Source organism: Salvelinus fontinalis, chromosome 42 (assembly GCF_029448725.1).
Source record: "Salvelinus fontinalis isolate EN_2023a chromosome 42, ASM2944872v1, whole genome shotgun sequence".
Taxonomy (NCBI): domain Eukaryota; kingdom Metazoa; phylum Chordata; class Actinopteri; order Salmoniformes; family Salmonidae; genus Salvelinus; species Salvelinus fontinalis.
In genome coordinates this window covers 23064979-23087501 of record NC_074706.1, presented here as the reverse complement: position 1 = coordinate 23087501, position 22523 = coordinate 23064979, and the positions used below count along the sequence as shown (strand labels likewise).

Here is a 22523-nt window from a genome sequence, read left to right as displayed (position 1 = left end):
CTGGCCACTCTACCATAAAGGTCTGATTGGTGGAGGGCTGCAGAGATGGTTGTCTTTCTGGAAGGTTCTCCCATCTCCACAGATGTAGCTCTGTCAGAGTGACCATCGGGTTCTTGGTCACCTCCCTGACCAAGGCCCTTTTCCACCAATTTCTCAGTTTGGCCGAGCGGCCAGCTCTAGGAAGAGTCTTGATGGTTCCATACTTCTTCCATTTAAGAATGATGGAGGCCACCTCCAATACTGTATCATTTTTTGGTACCCTTCCCCAGATCTGTACCTTGACACAATCCTATCTCGTAGCTCTACGGACAATTCCTTCAACCTCATGGCTTGGTTTTTGCTCTGACATGTATTGTCAACTGTGGGACCTTATATAGACCGGTGTGTGCCTTTTCAAATCCTGAACAATCAATTGAATTTGCCACAGGTGGACTCCAAGTTGAAGAAACATCTCAAAGATGTTCAATGGAAACAGGATAAACCTGAGCTCATAGCAAAGGGGCTGAATACTTATGTAAATAAGGTATCTGGTTTTTATTTGTAATAACTTGGAAAAAATGAATTAACCTGTTTTTGCTTTGTCATTATGGGGTAGTGTGTGTAGATTGAGGAAACATTTATTTAATCAATTTTAGAATAAGGCTGTAACGTAGCAAAATGTGGGAAAAGTCTTGGGGTCTGAATAGTTCCCGAATGCACTGTATGGTGTCATTTCTGAATAATATGGAGTGTTGCTGGTCTTTTACTCCACCCATTCCATTGGCGGTTGAATCGCATCATGTGCACTTACTGCACTACAGCAAACCTGCTAACCAAACAATGGTGCAGGGCATGCTCACTGAATTAAAAGGCAACTACACTCAAAAATAGTTACTTAGATTTTTCCCAGACCTTAAGTCATCCCCTGATGTGGTTTAAGCATAGTTGTGAACCAGTTTTGTTGTTTTCCCGCCAAAAAGTAAAAACTAGGGTAAACCTGAAAAATGGGGGAAATCCAAAATCTGGAAAAACAAAACCAAGAAAACAACTGAATTTACAAAAAAAATAAACTGAAGTAGATAAATGTAAACAAATTTTAAAAGTCCCTATCAACGTTTTTTGCTGTGCATGACTGCACCTTAGTGTGTGTCATCCTGAAGCACAGCACTTTGGGGGAATTTGAGGTCCGGTCCAATATTGACAATGCACCCAAGAGGGAAAGAGGTTGGGCCATACTAGAAAAGTTTTTGTGCAATATAAGATATTTTTATCCAAAGCGACTTAGTCATGCATGAATACACTTGTACATATGGGTGGTGCCAGGAAACGAACCCAATATCCTGCCGTTGCAATGCACTAGCAAGATGCATGACAGGGTTATAAATGCTTTATGAAGCCTCAATATAATATGATTTAAGGCATTTATTAAGCACATGTTAGTAGGTTATGTCACATTTATAAAGCATGACATAGGGTAATAGATTTGTAGCACATTTATGTAGCCTTTAAAAGCTGAAAGTCATTTAAAGCGGGGACCAATTTTCTGTACGTGGTGTCAGAGGATTTTATTTAACTTTTTTTTTTTTTTACAGGGAGGACATATTGAGGACTAGGTCTCTTTTTCAAATGTGCCCTGTATAATACAACAAATATATATATATATATATATATATTTACAGTACCAGTCAAAAGTTTGGACACACCTACTCATTCCAGGGTTTTTCTTTATTTTTACTACTTTCTAGAATTGTAGAATAATAGTGAAGACATCAAAACTATGGAATCATGTAGTAACCAAAAAGTGTTAAACAAATCAAAATATATTTTGTATTTGAGATTCTTCAAAGTAGCCACCCTTTTCCTTTGACAGCTTTGCACACTCTTGTCATTCTCTCGACCAGCTTCATGATGTAGTCACCTGGAATGCATTTCAATTAACAGGTGTGCTTGTTAAAAGTTAACTTGTGATATTTCTTTCCTTAATGCGTTTGAGCTAATCAGTTGTGTTGTGACAAGGTAGGGGTGGTATACAGAAGATAGCCCTATTTGGTAAAACACCAAGTCCATATTATGGCAAGAAAAGCTCAAATAAGCAAAGAGAAACGACAGTCCGTCATTATTTTAAGACATGAAGGTCAACTTTGAACGTTTTCTTCAAGACCCAGAGTTACATCTGTTGCAGAGGATAAGTTCATTAGTTACCAGCCTCAGAAATTGCAGCCCAAATAAATGCTTCAGAGTTCAAGTAACAGACACATTTCAACATCAACTGTTCAGAGGAGACTGTGAATCAGGCCTTCGTGGTCGAATTGCTGCAAATAAACCACTACTAAAGGACACCAATAAGAAGAAGACTTGCTTGGGCCAAGAAACACGAGCAATGGACATTAGACTGGTGGAAATCTGTCCTTTGGTCTGATGAATCCAAATTTGAGATTTTTTGGCTTCAACCGCCTTGTCTTTGTGAGACGCAGAGTCGGTGAACGGATGACCTCCGCATGTATAGTTCCCACTGTAGCATGGATGTCACACCCTGGCCTTAGTTATCTTTGTTATTTTAGTTAGGTCAGGGTGTGACATGGGGGATTTATGTGTTTTGTATTGTCTAGGGTTTTTTGTATGTTTATGGGGCCGTGTTCAGTCTAGGTGTTTGTATGTCTATGGTTGCCTAGATTGGTTCTCAATTAGAGACATGTAACGGTTGTCCTCAAGAGGAGGAGTAGGGATTGGACCAAAGCGCAGCGTTTGTATATGACATAATAACGTTTATTAAAGAAAAAGACGAATACACGAAAACACTTCAACAAACTACAAAATAACAAACAAAGTCAACAGACCTGAACAAACAAACTTACATAAAACCGAAAACAGTCCCGTGTGGTGCAACATACACAGACACGGAAGACAACCACCCACAACAAACAATGTGAAACAACCTACCTATATATGGTTCTCAATCAGAGGAAAACGTAAACCACCTGCCTCTAATTGAGAGCCATACAAGGTCAGTTAACCCTGACACTTAACATAGAACAAACAACACAGACTACCCACCCAGCTCACGTCCTGACCCACTAAACACAACTATACAAAAGGAAAACAGGAGGTCAGGACCGTGACAAGACAGCTGTCTATCGTTGTCTCTGATTGGGAACCATATTTAGGCAGCCATATTCATTAGGTAGTTCGTGGGTGATTGTCTATGTGTAAGTTGCCAGTGTCTGCACTTATTGTTTGTATAGCTTCACGTTCGTCTGTTTGTTGTTTTGATTAGTTTGTATAGTGTTCGTTTCGTTTTCGTCTTCATTAAAGAGAAGAATGTATTGTTATCACGCTGCGCCTTGGTCCTCCTCACTTAAATGTTACGACGAACGTGACAATGGAGGAAGTGGTGTGATGGTGCTTTGCTGGTGACACTGTCAGTGATTTATTTACAATTCAAACTAGAGGTTGACCGATTAAATCGGAATGGCTGATTAATTAGGGCTGATTTCAAGTTTTCATAACAATCGGTATTTTTGGACACCGATTTGCCGTTTAAAAAACAATAATTTTTTACAGCTTTATTTAACTAAGTAAGTCAGTTAAGAACACATTCTTACTTCAATGACAGCCTAGGAACGGTGGGTTAACTGCCTTGTTCAGGGGCAGAACGACAGATTTTTACCTTGTCAACTCGGGGATTCGTTTTTGCAACCTTCCGGTTACTAGTCCAACGCTCTAACCACCTGCCTTACATTGCACTCCACGAGGAGCCTGAGTGGCAGGCTGACTACCTGTTACGCTTGGGCAGCAAGGAACCAAGGTAAGTTGCTAGCTAACATTAAACTTATCTTATAAAAAAACAATCTTAACATAATCACTAGTTAACTACACATGGTTTACTAGTTTATCTAGCGTGTCCTGCGTTGCATATAATCGATGCGGTGCCTGTTCATTTCTCATTGAATCACAGCCTACTTCGACAAACGGGTGATGATTTAACAAGCGCATTTGCGAAAAAAGCACTGTCCTTGCACCAATGTACCTAACCATAAAGATCAATGCCTTTCTTTAAAGGCATATTTAGTCAATATTGCCTGGTAACATGAATTTCTTATTACTAGGGAAATTGTAATTTCTCTTGCAGTTCCGTGCAAGCAGTCAGGGTATATGCAGCAGTTTGGGCTGCCTGGCTTATAGTGAACTGTGTGAAATCCATTTATTCCTAACAAAGGCCGTAATTAATTTTCCAGAATTGTACATAATTATGACATAACATTGAAGGTTGTACAATGTAACAGCAATATTTAGACTTAGGGATGCCATCTGTTAGATTAAATACGGAACGGTTCCATATTTCACTGAAAGAATAAATGTTTTGTTTTCGAAATGATAGTTTCCGGATTCAACCATTTTAATGACCAAAGGCTCGTATTTCTGTGTATGTTATAACTAAGTCTATGATTTGATAGAGCAGTCTGAGCGATGGTAGGCACCAGCAGGCTCGTAAGCATTCATTCAAACAGCACTTTCGTGTGTTTTGCCAGCAGCTCTTCGCAATGCTTCAAGCATTGAGCTATTTATGACTTCAACCTATCAACTCTCGAGATTAGGCTGGTGTAACCGATGTGAAATGGCTAGCTAGTTAGCGGTGTGCGCGCTAATAGCGTTTCAAACGTCACTCACTCTGAGACTTGGAGTAGTTGTTCCCCTTGCTCTGCATGGGTAACGCTGCTTCGAGGCTGGCTGTTGTCGATGTGTTCCTGGTTCGAGCCCAGGTAGGGGCGAGGAGAGGGACGGAAGCTATAACTGTTACACTGGCAATACTAAAGTGCCTATAAGAACATCCAATAGTCAAAGGTATATGAAATACAAATCATATAGAGAGAAATGGTCCTACAATTCCTATAATAACTACAACCTAAAACTTCTTACTTGGGAATATTGAAGACTCATGTTAAAAGGAACCACCAGCTTTCATATGTTCTCATGTTCTGAGCAAGGAACTTTAACGTTAGCTTTCTTACATGGCACATATTGCACTTTTACTTTCTTCTCCAACACTTTGTTTTTGCATTATTTAAACCAAATTGAACATGTTTCATTATTTATTTTATTGATGTATTATGTTATGTTAAAATAAGTGTTCATTCAGTATTGTTGTAATTGTTATTATTACAAATAAATGAATTGGCCGATTAATCGGTATCGGCATTGAAAAATCATAATCGGTTGACCTCTAATTCAAACCACCCTTAACCAGCATGGCTACCACAGCATTCTGCTACGGTACGCCATCCCATCTGGTTTGTGCTTAGCAGGGAATATCATTTATTTTTCAACAGGACAATGACACAACACACCTCCAGGCTGTGTAAGGGCTATTTGACCAAAGAGGAGAGTGATGGAGTGCTGCATCAGATGACCTGGCCTCCACAATCACCTGACCTCTACCCAATTGAGATGGTTTGGGATGAGTTGGACCACAGAGTGAAGGAAAAGCAGCCAACAAGTGCTCGGCATATGTGGGAACTCCTTCAAGACTGTTGGAAAAGCATTCTAGGTGAAGCTGGTTGAAAGAATGCCAAGTGTGCAAAGCTGTCATCAAGGCAAAGGGCAGCTACTTTGATTTGTTTACCACTTTCTGAGTTACTATATGATTCCGTGTGTGTGGGTGTGTATATATGTATGCCTTATATATCACACAATGTCTGGATGAAATATTCTACCCAGCAATATTCAAAATCTATATATGCCTTCAGGAGAATGGCCTCTCTCCCGTGTGGATCTTCAGGTGCATCTTCAGCTGGTGCTGCCGGGAGAACCTCTTCTCACACATCTGGCAACGGAAGGGTTTCTCCCCTGTGTGGACCCTCTGGTGCCTCTTCAGGTCACCAGCCTGGGCAAAGCGCATGTGACACTGGGTACAGCTAAAGGGTTTCACCCCTGTGTGGACCCTCTGATGCCTCTTCAGGTGGCCAGCCTGGGCAAAGCGCATGTGACACTGGGTACAGCTAAAGGGTTTCACCCCTGTGTGGATCCTCTGGTGAATCTCTACCTTCTGGGTGCAGCTGAAGCCTTTGTTACAGAACATGCAGAGGAACCGTTTCTCTTTACTACTGCCTGATGTGGCTCCCCTTGCCTGAGTCTGGACTCTAGCCCTGTCATTTGAGTTCAATACCTGATCGAAAAGGACGCGGCCTTGTAAATCGGAAGTCGCCATCGACGTAGACACTGGGTCGCGATCCCTGAGCGAGTGTAAAGGGGAGTGGGTCGGGACATTTAGATTGGTCTTTAAACTGTAATCTAAGAAATCTCTGCCCTGTGAGAATCCATCTCCTATGTGACAAGCTGCATTCCATGTGGGAGGAAAGTCGCCCTCCACTTTCACAGTCACTTTATCTACGACCAGACCTTCCCCTTTCTTATCGAGGCACCCTTCAGAGTATACACTACTACTGTACCGGTTCCAGTCCCCTCTAGACGGATCAGCCTGTGTCTCTAAACCCATGGATATGTTGCCAGGGGCCATCTCTGTAGCGTAAGAACAAGATAGAAACTGACAATTATCTAACTCGTCACCTGAGTCCCGATGGGAATGAACCAGGCTTCGGTTACCATAAAGTAAATACTCTGAGCCGGGAGCAGGAGGACAGCCCAGTCTCCCCAGTCCCAGTCTTTCTGGGTCTGACCTGTTGTCAGATCCTGTGTGTAAAAGCCTTTGTGTTACAGTTAAAGTCTTGGTGTCCGTCTCTGATTTGAGGACGGCGTTCCGCGTTCCACTGACCTCCGTGATGCTGCGTCGAGAGCTGGGCTGCGCTGGGGTGGTGGCGGGGTCCTCCATGGCTACAGCTGCACCAGACTGATTGTCTCTGCTGTGCCGTGGGTCCTCCTCTCCTTCAGTCCTCTCCTGCTTGACCCCAGGACCTGCAGCCTCGGCATCTGCAGACTGACACAAGAAGAGGGGAAGTTATTACTGGCACATGAGTTGAATTGCATAATAATGTCGTAAGGAAGTCTCACAAGCTCAACTATGGCAGAATAGTATGTACACGTAAGCAAGTGAGTAGCTGAGGGGAGCCTTTCTGAAATAAACTGGCCACATTTGATGTACTGTAATACTATTACATTAACCTCTATCACGATAACGTGCTGGGTTGAGGTTCCACTCCCCTCATCAACAGTGATTGGTTGGTCATCGCTCCATGTATTGTGTCCCGCTGGCTTCACAAAGCTACTGTGGCCTCCAATGAGATGTCCTTCACCTGAGAAAGTGATTGGAAAAAAAGAGGTGGTTAGGTTAGGTACTGTCAAGTCTCAACACTATATTGTACACACTATTGACAGTTTTGATACTGTCTAGAATTGGCAAGGATGTAAGGTAACACTTTGCATAACTTATTGATATACTATGTATTGATCGATGTATATTGCATGCATAATTTTCAATGAGTAAATAATAGGAAATGCAGTACATCAATAATATGTTTAGAATATGATTGTGTCTTTGTGCAAGATGGCTAAGTAATTAGGGAAATTATTGCACACTATCCAAAAACAGACCAAGACCCATTTCTGGTTAACGCCTGTAAAGTCACACATGCGCAAAGGGGAGTAGTCTCGGCCTAATGCTAAATGTACCTCTTGCCATTCCTCTGTATCGGTCAATGATCTTGACACTTCTGGGACGACTGGCGACGACGCGCTGTTGCATTGTCCTCTCTGCGCGTTCCCGTGCAACCTTCAGTTCCAGTAGCTGTAGTTTCCTCCTTAATGCCCCATTTTCTTTTCGGCTTTGAGTTATTTCCAAACGAAATACTGCATAGTCGTCGTCTACAAGTTTACATATATCTGCCACGGCTGCACTCGCTAGTACCTCCATGACGGAGGCTATTTGAGTGTGAAAAACCATAACGTTACAGTTTGCCATTGTTAGCTAACGTTAGCAGCTAGCTATCGTTACCTAGATAAATCCTGTCTCCAACGCGAATTATTTATGGGATTATGTGCAGTTAAATGAGTCATATTTTGTTTTCCAGTGTGTTAATAAACGTATAAATAACGACTAAAAATACTAACGTGGAAACTCCTTTGTCACGGTTCACGTCCGTTTACTTCTTATTCTTTGGTGTCATGGCGTTCACACATTTTGTTTGTGCATCCCGCCACCTACTGTGCGGTAGTGTGGTCGATCACCTAACATTTTGTGATACAAAAATAAAATGGAAAACATTTCACCACCAACTAACCCTACACCTATATACCAATATTAACATTTTATAAAAAATCCCATTCCACTACGTTGACCCTAACTGCGGCCTGGGAGGACAGGAGGGATTCTCATTCAACACACCTAACTCTTCTGCTGTGAACCACCACGGCATCTATTTTTTTATGTTCCAATTCTGCGGTACAGTTGATAACCATGACAATGAATGCACAAATTCATATCACTCTGTATTGGCCAAGGCCTAACACTCACCCTTGACCCATCATCCTCTACTCTCTTCACTCCTCTACTCTCTTCACTGCTTCAACATATGACACCTTCTGTTCTACTTTGAAACTGGCAACCTCAACTGGTCTTTCTTGACAAGTAATTTTTACAACAATTGTTTACAAACAGATTATTTTATGGATTGTAAACTGACTCAAAAGATGTCAATTAGCCTATCAGAAGCTTCTTCTAAAGCCATGACATCTTTTTTCTGGAATTTTCCAAGCTGTTTAAAGGCACAGTCAGTTTAGTGTATATCACAATTCCAGTGGGTTAGAAGTTTACACAGTGAAATAATCTGTAAACAATTGTTGGAAAAATTACTTGTGTCATGCACAAAGTAGATGTCCTAACCGACTTGCCAAAACTATAGTTTGTTATCAAGAAATGGTTGAAAAGGTGGTTTTAATGACTCCAACCTAAGTGTATGTAAATTCCAACTTCAACTGTATTATACATGAAGTGTGAAACATTACGTGAGGATTATATAGAGATGCTATCAATGTGCTGTGAGGGGAGATTCTCCATATAATCAATAAAAGGTCACAAAATTCTGTAAAATGTCACCAACTTATTCCTCAAGCATTAAGTCATTTTCTTCAGTGGGATACAACTGTTAACTTCCGATAGCCACATTGCAACTGGTTTCTTGGCAATCGCTAGCAATATTTCTGTTAGCTTTATAGTATGGCTTTGCCTAAGATTGGAATTAGTTAAGTGACCCAGTAGACAGACCTCAGTGTCTAAAAGGAATACAGCCCCATGGATTGAGGATATGGTATTGCATACCCCCTGCCAGAAACCGTTTAGTTTTGAACACTGCCAAGTGGAATGGAGGAATGTTCCTTCATTTGAGCCACATCTAAAACATAGGGAGGAGATATCAGGGTTGAACTTGTGCAGTCTAGATGGGGTGATATAGAGCTGATGGAGGAAATTCAACTGGATCAGTCTGTATCTGGAGTTCAATGTGGATGTAACACCATCCCTGCATAGGTCACTCCATAGTCCCTCATCAAGATTAATACCCAGATCTTTTCCCCATCTAAATCAGGGTTTATCTAGCTCAGGCAGTGGTAGTCCTGACAAAAGAGCATCGTAAACGCGGGAAATGGTCTTAAACAATGGTTGGTCTGCTTGGCAGAGTAGTTAAATAGGTAGTTGTCGGTAACTAAAGAAGTCCTTGTTAGATAGGTGGTATTTCTGTTTCAGCTGTTCGAAGGACATAAGAATTCCCTCATAACAATATTCCAGAAGAGTGATACCCTTATCAGACCATTGTCTAAAGTTACTATTCTGGAAAAACATAGGAATCTATCTGTTGTTCCATAGAGGGGTTTTAGGGGAAAGAAATCCCTCTCGTCTGAACAGCTCATGCAGTTTGCACCATGCCAGAATGTATAATTAAAGGGTTGTCTGTGATAGTTGGTAAAGATTCCGTCCCATTTGTAAAACAATTCTGCCCCAGTGTCCTCATGTACCTCAAACTGTTCAACCATGAGGGAGAAGGACTATTGTCAAACCTCTGAGCCAGAAATCTAGACTGCGCAGCCCAGTAACACATTCTGAAATTGGGGAGGTTTAAGCCTCCCTTGACCGTAATCAAGGGTCAGTTTGTCATGGCAAACCCTCGGGGTTTTGCCATGCCAGATAAACCGTCTGGTCAGCTTGTTGAGAGAGGAAAATAATGCTGCGGGCACAGGGATAGGGAGAGATGGAAACAAGTATAGAAATCTGGGCAGGACATTCATTTTAATTACATTAATTCTAACCCAGTAGAGTTAGAGGTAAATCCATCCATTTACACAGGTCACCCTCCACCTTTTGCAACAAGCTGGCCAGATTGAGTTTATATAGGTTGTTCAGGTTACCATCCACCATTATGCCCAAAGGCGACCATCTAAAAGGAAACGTATGCTTGATGGTATGGTGGTCAAAGACAGACAACGGTAAGATTTCGCTTTTATCAAAATTGACCTTATATCTAGAGAAAGAACTATTAAAAGGTTCTGTAAGTGAGAGAGGGAATGTTCTGGGTTTGTTAGAAATAAGATGAGGTCGTCTGCAAAAAGTGATAACTTATGGGTATGGGGGCCCACCTCAAAGCCATGTATGTCAGGGCACATTCTAATGGCCTCAGCCAACGGTTCGATGGCGAGGGTGAAGAGGTGTGGGCTAATTGGGCAACCTTGTCTGTTCCCCCTATAGAGAGGGAAAGAGGAGGAAGTAATCCCATTGATGCAATCCTGGCTTTAGGATATTTGTAGAGTGATTTGATCAAATTTACAAACACGGTGCAGAAACCAAACTTGTCCAAGACGCGAAAGAGATATGGCCATTCGACCCTATCAAAGGCCTTTTCGGCATCGAGGAAGACTGCGACAGTAGGTATTTTTGTTTTTGTTAGCAGGGTGAATTATATCAAAAAACCTTCTGAGATTATTGGAGGACAATCTATTAATTATGAAGCCAGTCTGATCTGGGTTGACCAACAGGGGGAGACATGACTCCCATCTCTTAGATACCATCTTGGTGACCAGATTACAATCTGTATTAAGGAGAGAGATTGGTGTTTAGGAGGCGTACTTTAGCGGGTTTTCCCCTTTCTTGTGAATTACTGTAATCGCAGATTGAGAGAAAGACTCTGGAAAGCAGTTGTCCTCCCCGGCTTTTATAAGTACCTCCATAAGGTAGGGTACCAACAGCTCCTTAAATTATTTATAGAACTCTGGAGGGAACCCATCCTCCCCAGGAGATTTATTAGAAGGTAAATATTTAATGGCCTCCAACAATTCAGACTGAGAACTGTTCACTCAGGCTCTCTCTGTCTTCCTCTGACAGGCATGTGAGGTTGAGAGAGGAGAGAAAAGATTGGGAAGTGTAGAGGTCCTCGTCATATTTCTTAAGTATCATTGATTTCAGTAGGGTCGAATGTTCTCGTTAGTAAGAGTTTCTATTGCACAGGTGTCAAACTCATTCCACGGGGGCGAGTGTCTGCGGGTTTTCGCTCCTCCCTTGTACTTGATTGATGAATTAACATCACTAATTAGTTAGAAACTCCCCACACCTGGTTGTCTAGGGCTTTATTGAAAGGAAAAAACAAAAACCTGCAGACACTAGGCCCTCCGTGGAATGAGTTTGACACCCCTGTTCTATTGCATTAATTGTCCACTTACTTTCCTCTGCTTTCAGTTGCCATGCCAAAACTTGGTGTGCTTTCTCTCCAAGCTCGTGGTAATGCCGTTTTGATTTAGTGATGGCCCTCTCAGCTTGATATGTGTTCAGAATATTATATTTCAGTTTTTTATTTATCCAAAAGCCTGTATAGATCTTTAGTCGGGCCTCTTTGGTAGGTTCTCTAGCGCAGAGATTTCAGATAAAAGGAAATTCAGTTCCGCACCGTGTTTTCTCTTCGACCCTTTAGTATAGGAAATGATCTGTCCCCTCAGATAGGCCTTCAATGTGTCCCAAAGACTTAAACTGTCAGGAGTGGAGGGTTTGTTTGTCAAAGTAAAAATATTGATCTGCTCTTTGATGAATGCACAAACTTCAGGAGTGTAGAATATAGTCTCCATCTATATGCTCCCTTTACCTTGGTGGGAATGGAGATTGATAATACCAGAGGAGAAAGGCCACTAAGCAATCTGGGGAGATAATCGGTATCTAACACTATGAAACAGTTGGGTTGAAAGCAAAAAGTTGTGGGTTGAATAAAAGCAATAGTCCCTATCCTGTGGGTGCATCCGTCTCCAGATGTCTAGTAATTTGAGATCCTTCATGAATGACCAGGTGAGCTTGGCGGCTTTGATAAGAGGGGAGGGTTTATCAGATGACCTATCAAGAACTGTATCTAAACAAAAATGTAAATCTCCTCCAGCCAGTAGCCATCCTTGTGGTGCTTGAGCAACCTGAAGGAAAACATTCTAAATAAACATATGGTCATCGAAGTTGGGAGCATAAATATTCAATAGACTTCGAATACATATGCACCAAAACAAACCTGCCTGAGGGATCAGATATGGTGTTGCTGACACAGAAGGGGATGTGTTAACTTTTTGCAGTTCCTTTTCCTGCTTTGGAGTTAAAAGACGCAAAAACTTGTCCTACCCAATCCCTCTTTAATTTATTGTGTAAGATGTTTCTTGTAAAAACACAACGTCAGCCTTTATTTTCTTAAGGCATGTATAGACTCTTTTCCTATTAACCAGGCTGTTAAGACAATTTACGTTGAATGTGACATATTTTAGTGGATTAAGCATGGGTTGGGTTTCAAATATATAACCGAATGGTAATCCCTAATATGTAAATAGTCAGGTGATGTTTCAACTTTAGGTCACTTCAGAGTTCAAACTGTCTCTCTCTTTAGGAAGGAAACAACATTAAACAGAGAAAAAACCTATATATATATAAATAAAACCCAGCCACCCTGAATATCAGACTAAAACCACAATCCCAACAATCAAACATGAACACACTTGTAGAGATATGTTGTTGCTCGCTTTCCATCTTGCTCTTACTAGCTAAACCTTGGCGTAAACTAAAACCTACGAGCTCTCTATGTTGAAAACAAACGTTGTGAATAGACAGTGAAGGCTGAATATTTACTGTCAACAATAAGGGCTGCTTGAGTCTCTTTTCAGGAGAAGATGAGAAACATAAATGGGGGAAAAGGCAATGGGCCTAAGCCTACTAATTTGCTTCACCCAGTGGATATTGACAAAACCAAGATATACTCTCCTGTAAATGTAATAAAACTCACCACGGGAGTTCAGCTGATTTCTTGTGAATTTTCAGTGAAAGACCTTTGTTACCATCTTGAATTTCCCAGAGGAGAGTAGCAAGCATGCCGGAAGACTCAGGGGAGGCTGCTGAGAGCAACAGTCACCTGAGTTATGAGGGCTAATGCCAATCTTGCTAGCTGTGGCATTATCATTATCTTGGGATTCAACAAAGTTTTGGTCATCCTTCTTGCCTCTCGGCCGGAGGTCCATGTCTCTTTGGGAAGGTAAGTACTTAACAGTTTATCAGCCAATGTTAGAATATTGTTTCAACGTTGTTATTTAGGTAATAATAGGTTAACTTTGAAGAGCTCGGTTTGTTAACCTCTGCTCAGCTCCACGGCATCACGTGCTCTCCCGAGCGGTCTGTTTAAACTACTAGCACACAGCTCAGACACCCATGCATACCCCACAAGACGTGACACCAGAGGTCTCTTCACAGTCCCCAAGTCCAGAACAGACTATGGGAGGCACACAGTACTAAATAGAGCCATGACTACACAGAAATCTATTCCACATCAAGTAACTCATGCAAGCAGTAAAATCTGATAAAAATACACCTTATGGAACAGCGGGAATGTGAAGACACACACATGATAACATATGCACTATACACACATGTAGACATGGATTTTGTGTTGTAGATATGTGGTAGTAAGGTAGTGGCCTGAGGGTACACACTTAATGTGTTGTGAAATGCATTGTAATGCTTTCAAAATTGTATAACTGCCTTAATTTTGCTGGACCTCAGGAAGAGTAGCCAATGCCTTGGCAGCAGCTAATGGGGTCCATAATAAATACAAAGACATATTTTCCACAACAATTTTTCTCCTTTTCCTATTCTTTTGGACAAAACAGTGTGTTGGTAAGAATAGAGTAGAAAATATAATTACTTTATTCCATCTACATCACCGCAGTAAGGTAAATATTTAACTGTCCTTGTTTTAGCCTAGGTTTACTGTCTCTCTGAAACACAGGTATTTACACAAACCTGTTTTTAAATGAGAAGTTAAAGGGTATGTGGTCAATTACCCTCTTACCCCAAGACCAGGGTTTAAAGTTAACTTTTTGATCCACCAGCCACACAGATTTTTATCAGCCAAAATATTTTTTCGCCATAATTACATCAACAAACACAAAAGAACAGATGACCATGCTTAATGATTCTAATACAAAAAAAATGTATTAGTGAGTTATTTAATTAAATTCTTTTTGACCCGAGTCTTATTAACCAAAATATCAGATGAGACTACATGTTCAGCTGGCACTTTAAGGGTGGGAGGTTACCGTGGTAACATGGCCACTCGAGTGGTGTCACGGGTGTCTGTGATTTAGTAGTAGTTGACAGCATCTCTTCGCAATTAGTTAAAGCAGCAGACTCAAACTAACATTGAAAAACAAGCCACATTGTGAACAAAACAATGTAAATAACCAAGAAACACAAGGACAAAGTCTCATTTTGTAGACTTTAGAGTAAATTAGATAAACTTATGCCTGTGCGCAGCGCCTCCAAAAATGAATCTATCAGAACAGTGCACAAAGCTCCCCAGCCAGGCAGTGTTGCATCGCGAGGTGGGATATAGAATCTCATTTATTTGAGCGATTAGCAGATATGAAACAAAACGACAGAAGTACTTTGAAAACAGCTACTGCAGCATTTTTCTGCTATAAAGCAACTCACATGTGCTCATACTTGACTTTTTACTTATTTTTATTTGCAAATGAGAATGTAGTGCTGAATGTAGAGCCCTGCAAATTGACCACCCGCCCACGTGGCTAGTGAAATAGGTATTGGGGTAAGAATGTCTAAATCTATCTGCATTTGGCTGGTATTAATGTTATGCCCTGCCCAAGACACTTCAGGTGATAACTAATAATATGTTAGATAAAGAATGGTTGTCAGATATCCCCTGTGTACATCAAGCCACACTGTTATGATTTCTCCCAATTGTGGACCCTCCTATGTCTGATACGGTTAGTCAGGAAGTAAAGGCTCTTGTAACATAGTTTGCACTTGATGGGCCTCTCCTTGGTGTGAACGGTCTGGTGCATCGTCACATAGTTCACCTCAGCAAAGCGCTTTCCATTCGTGGGGCAGGCATAAGGCTTTAGTCTGAACACTCAGCCTCCCACGTTGTGACCCAATGACACCAGAGGTGGTAGAAGCACGAGCCTGTCTTTGAGCTTCCTCCTTGACCACTAGCCATTGTTTTGGGGATTGTATGCTGTGTTACAGGCTAGACATCTCGTGGTAAACACCCATCCTAACCCTGTCTGTATTGGTGGGATAACCATGAGGTAGCTGAGGAAGGCTAGACCCAGGCCTTCTATGAACCCAGTCACCAGGCGAGACCCTGAAGGAGAAGACAGACTATTTGTTTTGTCTCTTTTTTTTTTTTAAAGTGACAGATTCTGCATGAAAAGCGCTAAGTAAAATAAATATTATTACTACTTATCACTCATTATACACTATTAATGGTCCATGTGCATTTTCTGCTGGTGTATCCTGAGGTAGCTCCTCTCTGAGAACTTCTTCCCACAGTGCATACAGGCAAACGGCCTCTCTCCCGTGTGGACCTTCAGGTGCATCTTCAGGTTGGACAACTAGGAGAAACTGGCCGGCAAAGATGGCAGCCAAACGATTTCAAACCTGTGCACATCCTCCGAACACGGGAAGCACTTCTCTTTGCTACCAGATCTGCTGATAGCGTTACTACTACTGTAATTTGTCAATGGGCTTGTGTATCCATTTAGTGTTGAGGCACTGGCATTGTCTGAGGTCTGGTTTAACATTAGGAGAGTGTGAGGAGGATGAAGGCCAGGGAGTGTCTGTTGTTGCAGGTTCCATGTTCCAGTTGATAGATCCTATAGAAGGCAGGCTGAAGCCAGCACCTGTTAGGTGGTTAACCTGAGGCACCATCAGTCTCTCTAAATCACAAACATAGGAGCAGGACGGAGAATCAGTAGCCAAATCTGTGTCTATTCTCTCCTGCCGCATACGGACACCTCCCCGTCCCCGCAGACCCCTCCATTCAGACCCCTCCATCCCAGTCTGGGTCTGGGATTCCAAGATGGCCACCCAGTCTCCACTGTTAGCCTCCAGCCAACCACCTGTAGGAAGAGGTTAGAAAATATACTTTACAAACATGGCAGAGAAAACTATACATATGGAACTTGTGAGTCAATTACCTGGTCAAGTTCATACATTATAATTTGTTTTTCTGTATGTAAACAAAGTTGTATTGATTTAATTTTATGAATGAAGAAAATTAAGAAAAAATAGCCAGGGAGCATCAGTATTCCCATTGAAGATCTATTACTGTATATGTATTTCTCCCTTTCCTTATCTTTAGTCCACTCAGCAGGTCAATGCTCTCTGGTCCATCTTCTATGGTCTCCTCTTTGACCAGCAGCAGATCAGGCTTCCCATCCTCCATGTCTACTGACTGTAAGAAAAACAGAGTGAGAGGATGTTGGATCAAGAAAACTGATATGAGCAACCTGCTATGGAACATCTTCTGATTGAACAATGAGGGATTGCTATGAGTACTATGCAAACGTGTTAGTTGATTTGATTACCTGACACTTTATAATGGTTTGATAATTCAAAGGCACGGTCCCACACTTAAGACAAAAATGAATAAAGACCAGGCGCCGTATCCACAAAGAGTCTCAAAGTAGGAAATTGCCAGCAGCCCTGCATAGGACTACCTGCCATAACATCATCTGGCTCAGAGGATCTTCCCTTGGAGAAGAGACCATTCCCCAAACAATTTAATGAAATGTCATATTGCATTCTGTCTCTGTTGTTCATTCAGCCTGTACTAGATTGAAGTCTTGTTGTCCTCCATGACCATGTTCCCCAAGACCCTCATCAGCTCTGGACCCTCCTCCTCCTTCACCAGCAGCACCTCTGGACCCTCCTCCTCCTAGAAGAGACAGGTGATACAGATTACACAGACATACACTCCCACAGATAATAAAACACAGTTTCAACATGGAGTGTTTCCCCATCCCCACTATGTTTCAGTCCTATACTGTTACAGAACTTCATTGTTGTTAAACCCATCATGATGGACATATATATATATATATATATATATCAGCTATGATGTCATCATCAGACAAACCTGACTAAACTATTTTGACGTGTACAGAAGGTGTTAGTGTGTGGGTATGTGTAGGTATATTTAGTAAGTGTATATTGGTTATAAAGAGCTGTTGTATGTATGCAGAACAGGGTGAGATCAGATGTGATGTATACTAAAGAGAGTCTCAATGAAAGTCTTAGAATAAAAATGTACCATTTTGTTTTTAAACATAAACAAGAGTTCATTGCACCGTATGAAAACCACACGTCTCTCTGCGTACCTGGCAGATATCTCAGCTTGTATGTTGGCCCACAACCTCGACAAGATGGAGCTGCTCTTCCTCTCTGGGAAAGCCTGCCTGCTCCAAGACCTCTCCATCATGGATGATAACTCCACGGTGTCCCCCTCCCAGAGTGCAAAAAACCTTGGCGTGACCCTGGACAACACCCTGTCATTCTCTGCAAACATCAAAGCAGTGACTCGCTCCTGCAGGCTCATGCTCTACAACATCCGTAGAGTACGACCCTTCCTCACACAGGAAGTGTCGCAGGTCCAGGCTCTTTTCATCTCCCATCTAGACTACTGCAACTCTCTGTTGGCTGGGCTCCCCGCTTGTGCCATCAAACCCCTGCAACTTATCTAGAACGCTGCAGCCCGTTTGGTGTTCAACCTTCCTAAGTTCTCCCATTTCACCCCGCTCTTCCGCACACTCCACTGGCTTCAAATCAAAGCTCACATCCACTATAAGACCAAGGTGCTTGCCTACAGAGCAGCAAGGGGAATTGCCCCTCCCTACCTTCAGGCTATGCTCGAACCCTACACCCCAACCCGAGTACTCCGATCTGCCACCTTTGGTCTCTTGGCCGTCCCACGCCTACAGGTAGGTCAGCTCAAGCTCAGCCCAGTCAAAGCTCTTCTCGGTCCTGGCACCAAAGGACAGAGTGTCTTAAATGTTTCCCACGTCTTTTCTCTTTTCCTACTAGCACTGACTTTGCGGATACCTACTTTATTGAGGGAAAATGTACCCATTACAATGAGTGTCTGATAAATTACTAAAATGTAAAATGTAATGTCTCAACTAAACATCTGATTGAACTTGATAAACTGAAAAACATTTTATAGTTAAATCAGAAGTAATGAAATAGGAATTTGTGAACATTATATAGCCTACACAGTTAAGCATAATATGTAACATACTTTTTTAGGCTTAAATATGCCTTATACACTGAGTATTCCAAACATTAGGAACACCTTCCTAATATTGAGTTGCAACCCCCCTTTTGCCCTCAGAACAGCCTCAATTAGCCATGGCATGGACTCTACAAGGTATCAAAAGCATTTCAAAGGGATGCTGGCCCATGTTGACTACAATGCTTTCCACAGTTGTGTCAAGTTGGTTGGATGTCCTTTGGGTGTCTGACCATTATTGATACGCACTGGAAATTGTTGAGCGTGAAAAACCCAGCAGTGGTGCAATTCTCAACATAAACCGGTGCGCCTGGCACCTACTACCATAACCTGTTCAAAGGCTCTAAAATCTTGCCCATTCACCTTCTGAATGGCCCACATACACAATCCATGTCTCAATTGTCTCAAGGTTTAAAAATCCTTGTTTAACCTGTCTCCTCCCCTTCATCTACACTGATTGAAGTTGATTTAATAAGTGATCAAAGCCTTCACCTAGTCAGTCTGTCATGGAAAGAGCAGAGGTTCTTAATGTTTTGTATACTCAGTGTATATCACACTGGATGCAATATTCTACCCAGGAATATTGTACTCTGAAATCGGTTACTCTCGTTATTTCAAATGCATCTGTGGGTATTTTCTGTTGACAACAATTACAATTAATCTGTATTTAATGCAGGGTTTGATCTAAACGTCAGATGGTATCGAGTGGAATGGTGACTTTCTATGTTATAGAGTAGAATGGTTTTTCTCCTGGTGTATCCTGAGGTAGCTTCTCTCTGAGAACCTCTTCCTGCAGTGTGCACAGGCGAACGGCCTCTCTCCCGTGTGAACCTTCAGGTGCCTCTTCAGCTGGTGCTGGCGGGAGAACTTCTTCTCACACTGGGGGCAGCTGTAGGGTTTCTCCCCTGTGTGGACCATCTGGTGCCTCTTCAGATCACCAGCCTGGGCGAAGCACATGTAACACTGGGTACAGCTGAAGGGTTTCTCCCCTGTGTGGACCCTCTGGTGGATCTCCACTTTCTGGGGGCAGCTGAAACCTTTGTTACAAAACATGCAGAGGAACCGTTTCTCTTTACTATTGCCTGATGTTGCTCCCCCTCCCTGAGCCTGGGCTCTAGCCCTGTCGATTGAGTTCAATACCTGATCGAAAAGGACGTGGCCATGTGAATCAGGAGGCCCCATCGACGTAGATACTGGGTCGCGATCCCTGAGCGTGTGTAAAGGGGAGTGGGTGACAAAATGTTGATTTGTCTCTGAACTTCCCCTGTAATCTAAGAAATCTCTGCCCTGTAAGTGTCCGTCTTCTAGGTGACTATCTGCATTCCATGTGGGAGGAGCGTAGCCCTCCACTTTCACCTCATCTACCACTATAACCTCCCCTTTCTTATCTAGGCACCCTTCAGAGTATACAGTACTACTGTACTGGTTCCAGTCCCTTCTAGACAGATCAGTCTGTGTCTCCAAACCCAAGGTCATGTTGTCAGGGTCCATCTCTGTAGCGTAAGAACAAGACAGATCAACCCCAGTGTCTAAAGCGTCACCATCACCATGGGAATGAACCGTCCTCTGGATCTGATGAAATACCGGTAAGTACTCTGAGCCGGGAGCGGGAGCAGGAGGACAGCCCAGTGGCACCAGTCTCTCTGGGTCAGATCCTGGGTGTAAGAGCCTGTGTGTTACAGTTGAAGTCTCTGTGTCTGTTTCTGATTTCAGGGTGGCTTTCGGCATTCCACTGACCTCTGTGATGCTACGTCGGGTCCTGGGCGGCGCTGGGGCGATGGTGGGGTCCTTTGTGGCTACAGGGGGCGCTCCAGTCTGGATGTCTCTGCTTTGCCGTGGTTCCACCTCTCCTTCAGTCTTCTCCAGCTTGACCCCAGGACCTGTAGCCTCTGCATCTGCAGACTGACCAAAAAATAGGAGGTTATTACCAGTACATAAGTAGAATTGGATAGCAATGTCTTTGGGAAGTCTCACAATACAAGCTCCCCTATGGCAGATAAATTAGGACGAGGGCAAGTAAATAGCTGAGTGGAGCCTTTCTGAACTAAACAGGCCACATTTTATTACAAAGTAACTGTAATTTTTTATGCAACACTATTACACTAACCTCTATCACGATAATGTGCTGGGTTGAGGTTCCACTCCCCTCATCAATAGTGATTGGTTGGTCATCTGTCCATGTATGGTGTCCTGCTGGCTTCACAAAGCTCCTGTGGCCTCCAGTGAGATTTCCTTCACCTGAGAGAGTGATTGGGGTAAATAGGTCGTTAGCTACTGTCAATGCTCAACTGTATATTGTACACTATTTACAGTTTTAATACTGTCTAGAATTGGCACGGATGTAAGGTAACACTTCTCATTACTTATTGATATACTATTTATAGATCACTAGATTGTTCCATGCATCACATTGTTTTCACTAAGTGAACAGGAAATGCAGTAAAAAAAAAGTGGTTAGAATATGACATTGTGTCTTTGCGCAAGATAACTAAGTAATCAGGGGAATTATTGCACACTATTCAAAAACTGACCAAGACCCAATTCTGGGTAACATCTGAACAAATGTGCAGAGGTGAACGGGGCGACAGGCACTGAGCTACATATATGAATGGCAAAATGTACCTCTTGCCATTCCTCTGTATTGGTCGAGGATCTTGACACTACTGGGACGACTGACGAGGACGCGCTCCCGTGCCACCTTCAGTTCCAAAAGATGCAGTTTCCTCCGCAATGCCCGGTTTTCTTTCTGGCTTTGAGTTATTTCCAAACGAAACACTGCATAGTCGTCCTCTACGAGTTTACAGATGTCTGCCACGGCTGCATTTGCTAGCACCTCCAAGATTGAGGCAATTTGAGTGTGAAAAACCATACAGTTATCCATTGTTAGCACCTAGCTAGCTAGGGTTACCTAGATAACATCTGTCAACCAAGTCCTGTCTCCTACGCGAATTAAACAATAACCGGGGTACGTGTGCGATGCTGTGCAGTTAAGTCATATTTTGAGTCCTATGGTGTTAAAAAAGGTCTAAATAATAACTGTAAAAACGCTAACGTGGAAATTGTTGTTGGCCACTGTTCATTTCCGTTTTAAGTATGATGCCAACCAATAACACCCTTTCTCTTCAGTGTAAAGGGTGTGGCTAAATGAAAAGGATATGCGCGCTTCTCTTTGAAATACGGTACTGCTTATGTAAACTACCAGTGTTTCCCAAACCTGGTTCTCGAGTACCCAACAGTACACATTTTTATTGTAGCCCTGGACAAACACACCTCATTCAACTTGTTGAGGGCTTGATGATTCGTTGACAAGTTGAATCAGGTGTGCTTGTCCAGTGTACTCGAGGAACAGGGTTGGGAAACACTGCAACAGTGGGATACATAACAATAATACACATACCAGATTTTGGAGATTAAAGTTTAAAGAGGAGCACAAACAAATATCTGATTAACGGTAACTCCTACTTACTACCCAGTGACTTGGGAGGGCTATAGGGGAAAGGGCCACAGTAGGGGTTGTTGACATTTACGGTAGGTCCAACAGAGGAGCGCACATTTTTATATTTTTGTTCTTTATAATTCATCCACTTGACAGGCGTGGCATATCAAGAAGCGGAGTAGTATTTCTTTCTGTCTGATTATTTCTTCCTTCTAAGAACTGTCACTCAGTAAAATCTTAGACATTTTTGCATGTTGCGTTTTGAGATATACTGAACAAAATATGAACGCAACATGCAACAATTTCAAATATTTTACTGAGTTACAGCTTATATTAAATATATTCATTAGACACTAATCTATGGATTTCACATGACTCGGAATACAGACATGCATCTGTTTGTTACAGATACCTTAAAAAAATGTAATGTATTCTCATTCTTTGACAAAGCCTTCTACACCTCTTAATATCACCACAACACTTATCCAAGTCCGATGTGTGACAAGATGGGAATATAAAATGGAATGAGACAAACTTCGGCAACTCCAAATTGTGCCTTTTTAAGGCGTACT

General features: G+C 42.2%; 2 protein-coding genes across 5 annotated transcripts; both read right to left on the bottom strand.

The window, feature by feature from the left end:
* Positions 1-524: 524 nt before the first annotated feature.
* LOC129841169 (uncharacterized) lies at positions 525-8454 on the bottom strand. The gene is made up of 3 exons (XM_055909314.1): positions 7603-8454; positions 7096-7226; positions 525-6910 (listed from the first exon to the last, which is right to left on the bottom strand). The coding sequence occupies exons 1-3, from the start codon at positions 7889-7891 to the stop codon at positions 5720-5722; spliced, it is 1611 nt and encodes a 536-aa protein (XP_055765289.1). The 5' UTR covers positions 7892-8454; the 3' UTR covers positions 525-5719.
* Positions 8455-16588: 8134 nt separating this feature from the next.
* Positions 16589-21641, bottom strand: LOC129841172 (gastrula zinc finger protein 5-1-like). 4 transcript variants are annotated; one of them, XR_008757284.1, is made up of 5 exons: positions 21138-21639; positions 20623-20753; positions 20253-20417; positions 16816-17165; positions 16595-16682 (listed from the first exon to the last, which is right to left on the bottom strand). XR_008757284.1 is itself a non-coding variant. In XM_055909320.1 (4 exons), exons 1-4 carry the CDS (start codon positions 21394-21396, stop codon positions 17061-17063), a joined length of 660 nt encoding a protein of 219 aa, XP_055765295.1. In that variant the 5' UTR covers positions 21397-21639; the 3' UTR covers positions 16589-17060. The 4 variants fall into 4 exon arrangements, 2 of the variants coding, with proteins under 2 accessions (XP_055765295.1, XP_055765294.1); XR_008757285.1 differs by having other exon boundaries at positions 16597-16682; positions 16948-17165; XM_055909320.1 differs by having other exon boundaries at positions 16589-17165.
* Between the last annotated feature and the right edge of the window lie 882 nt (positions 21642-22523).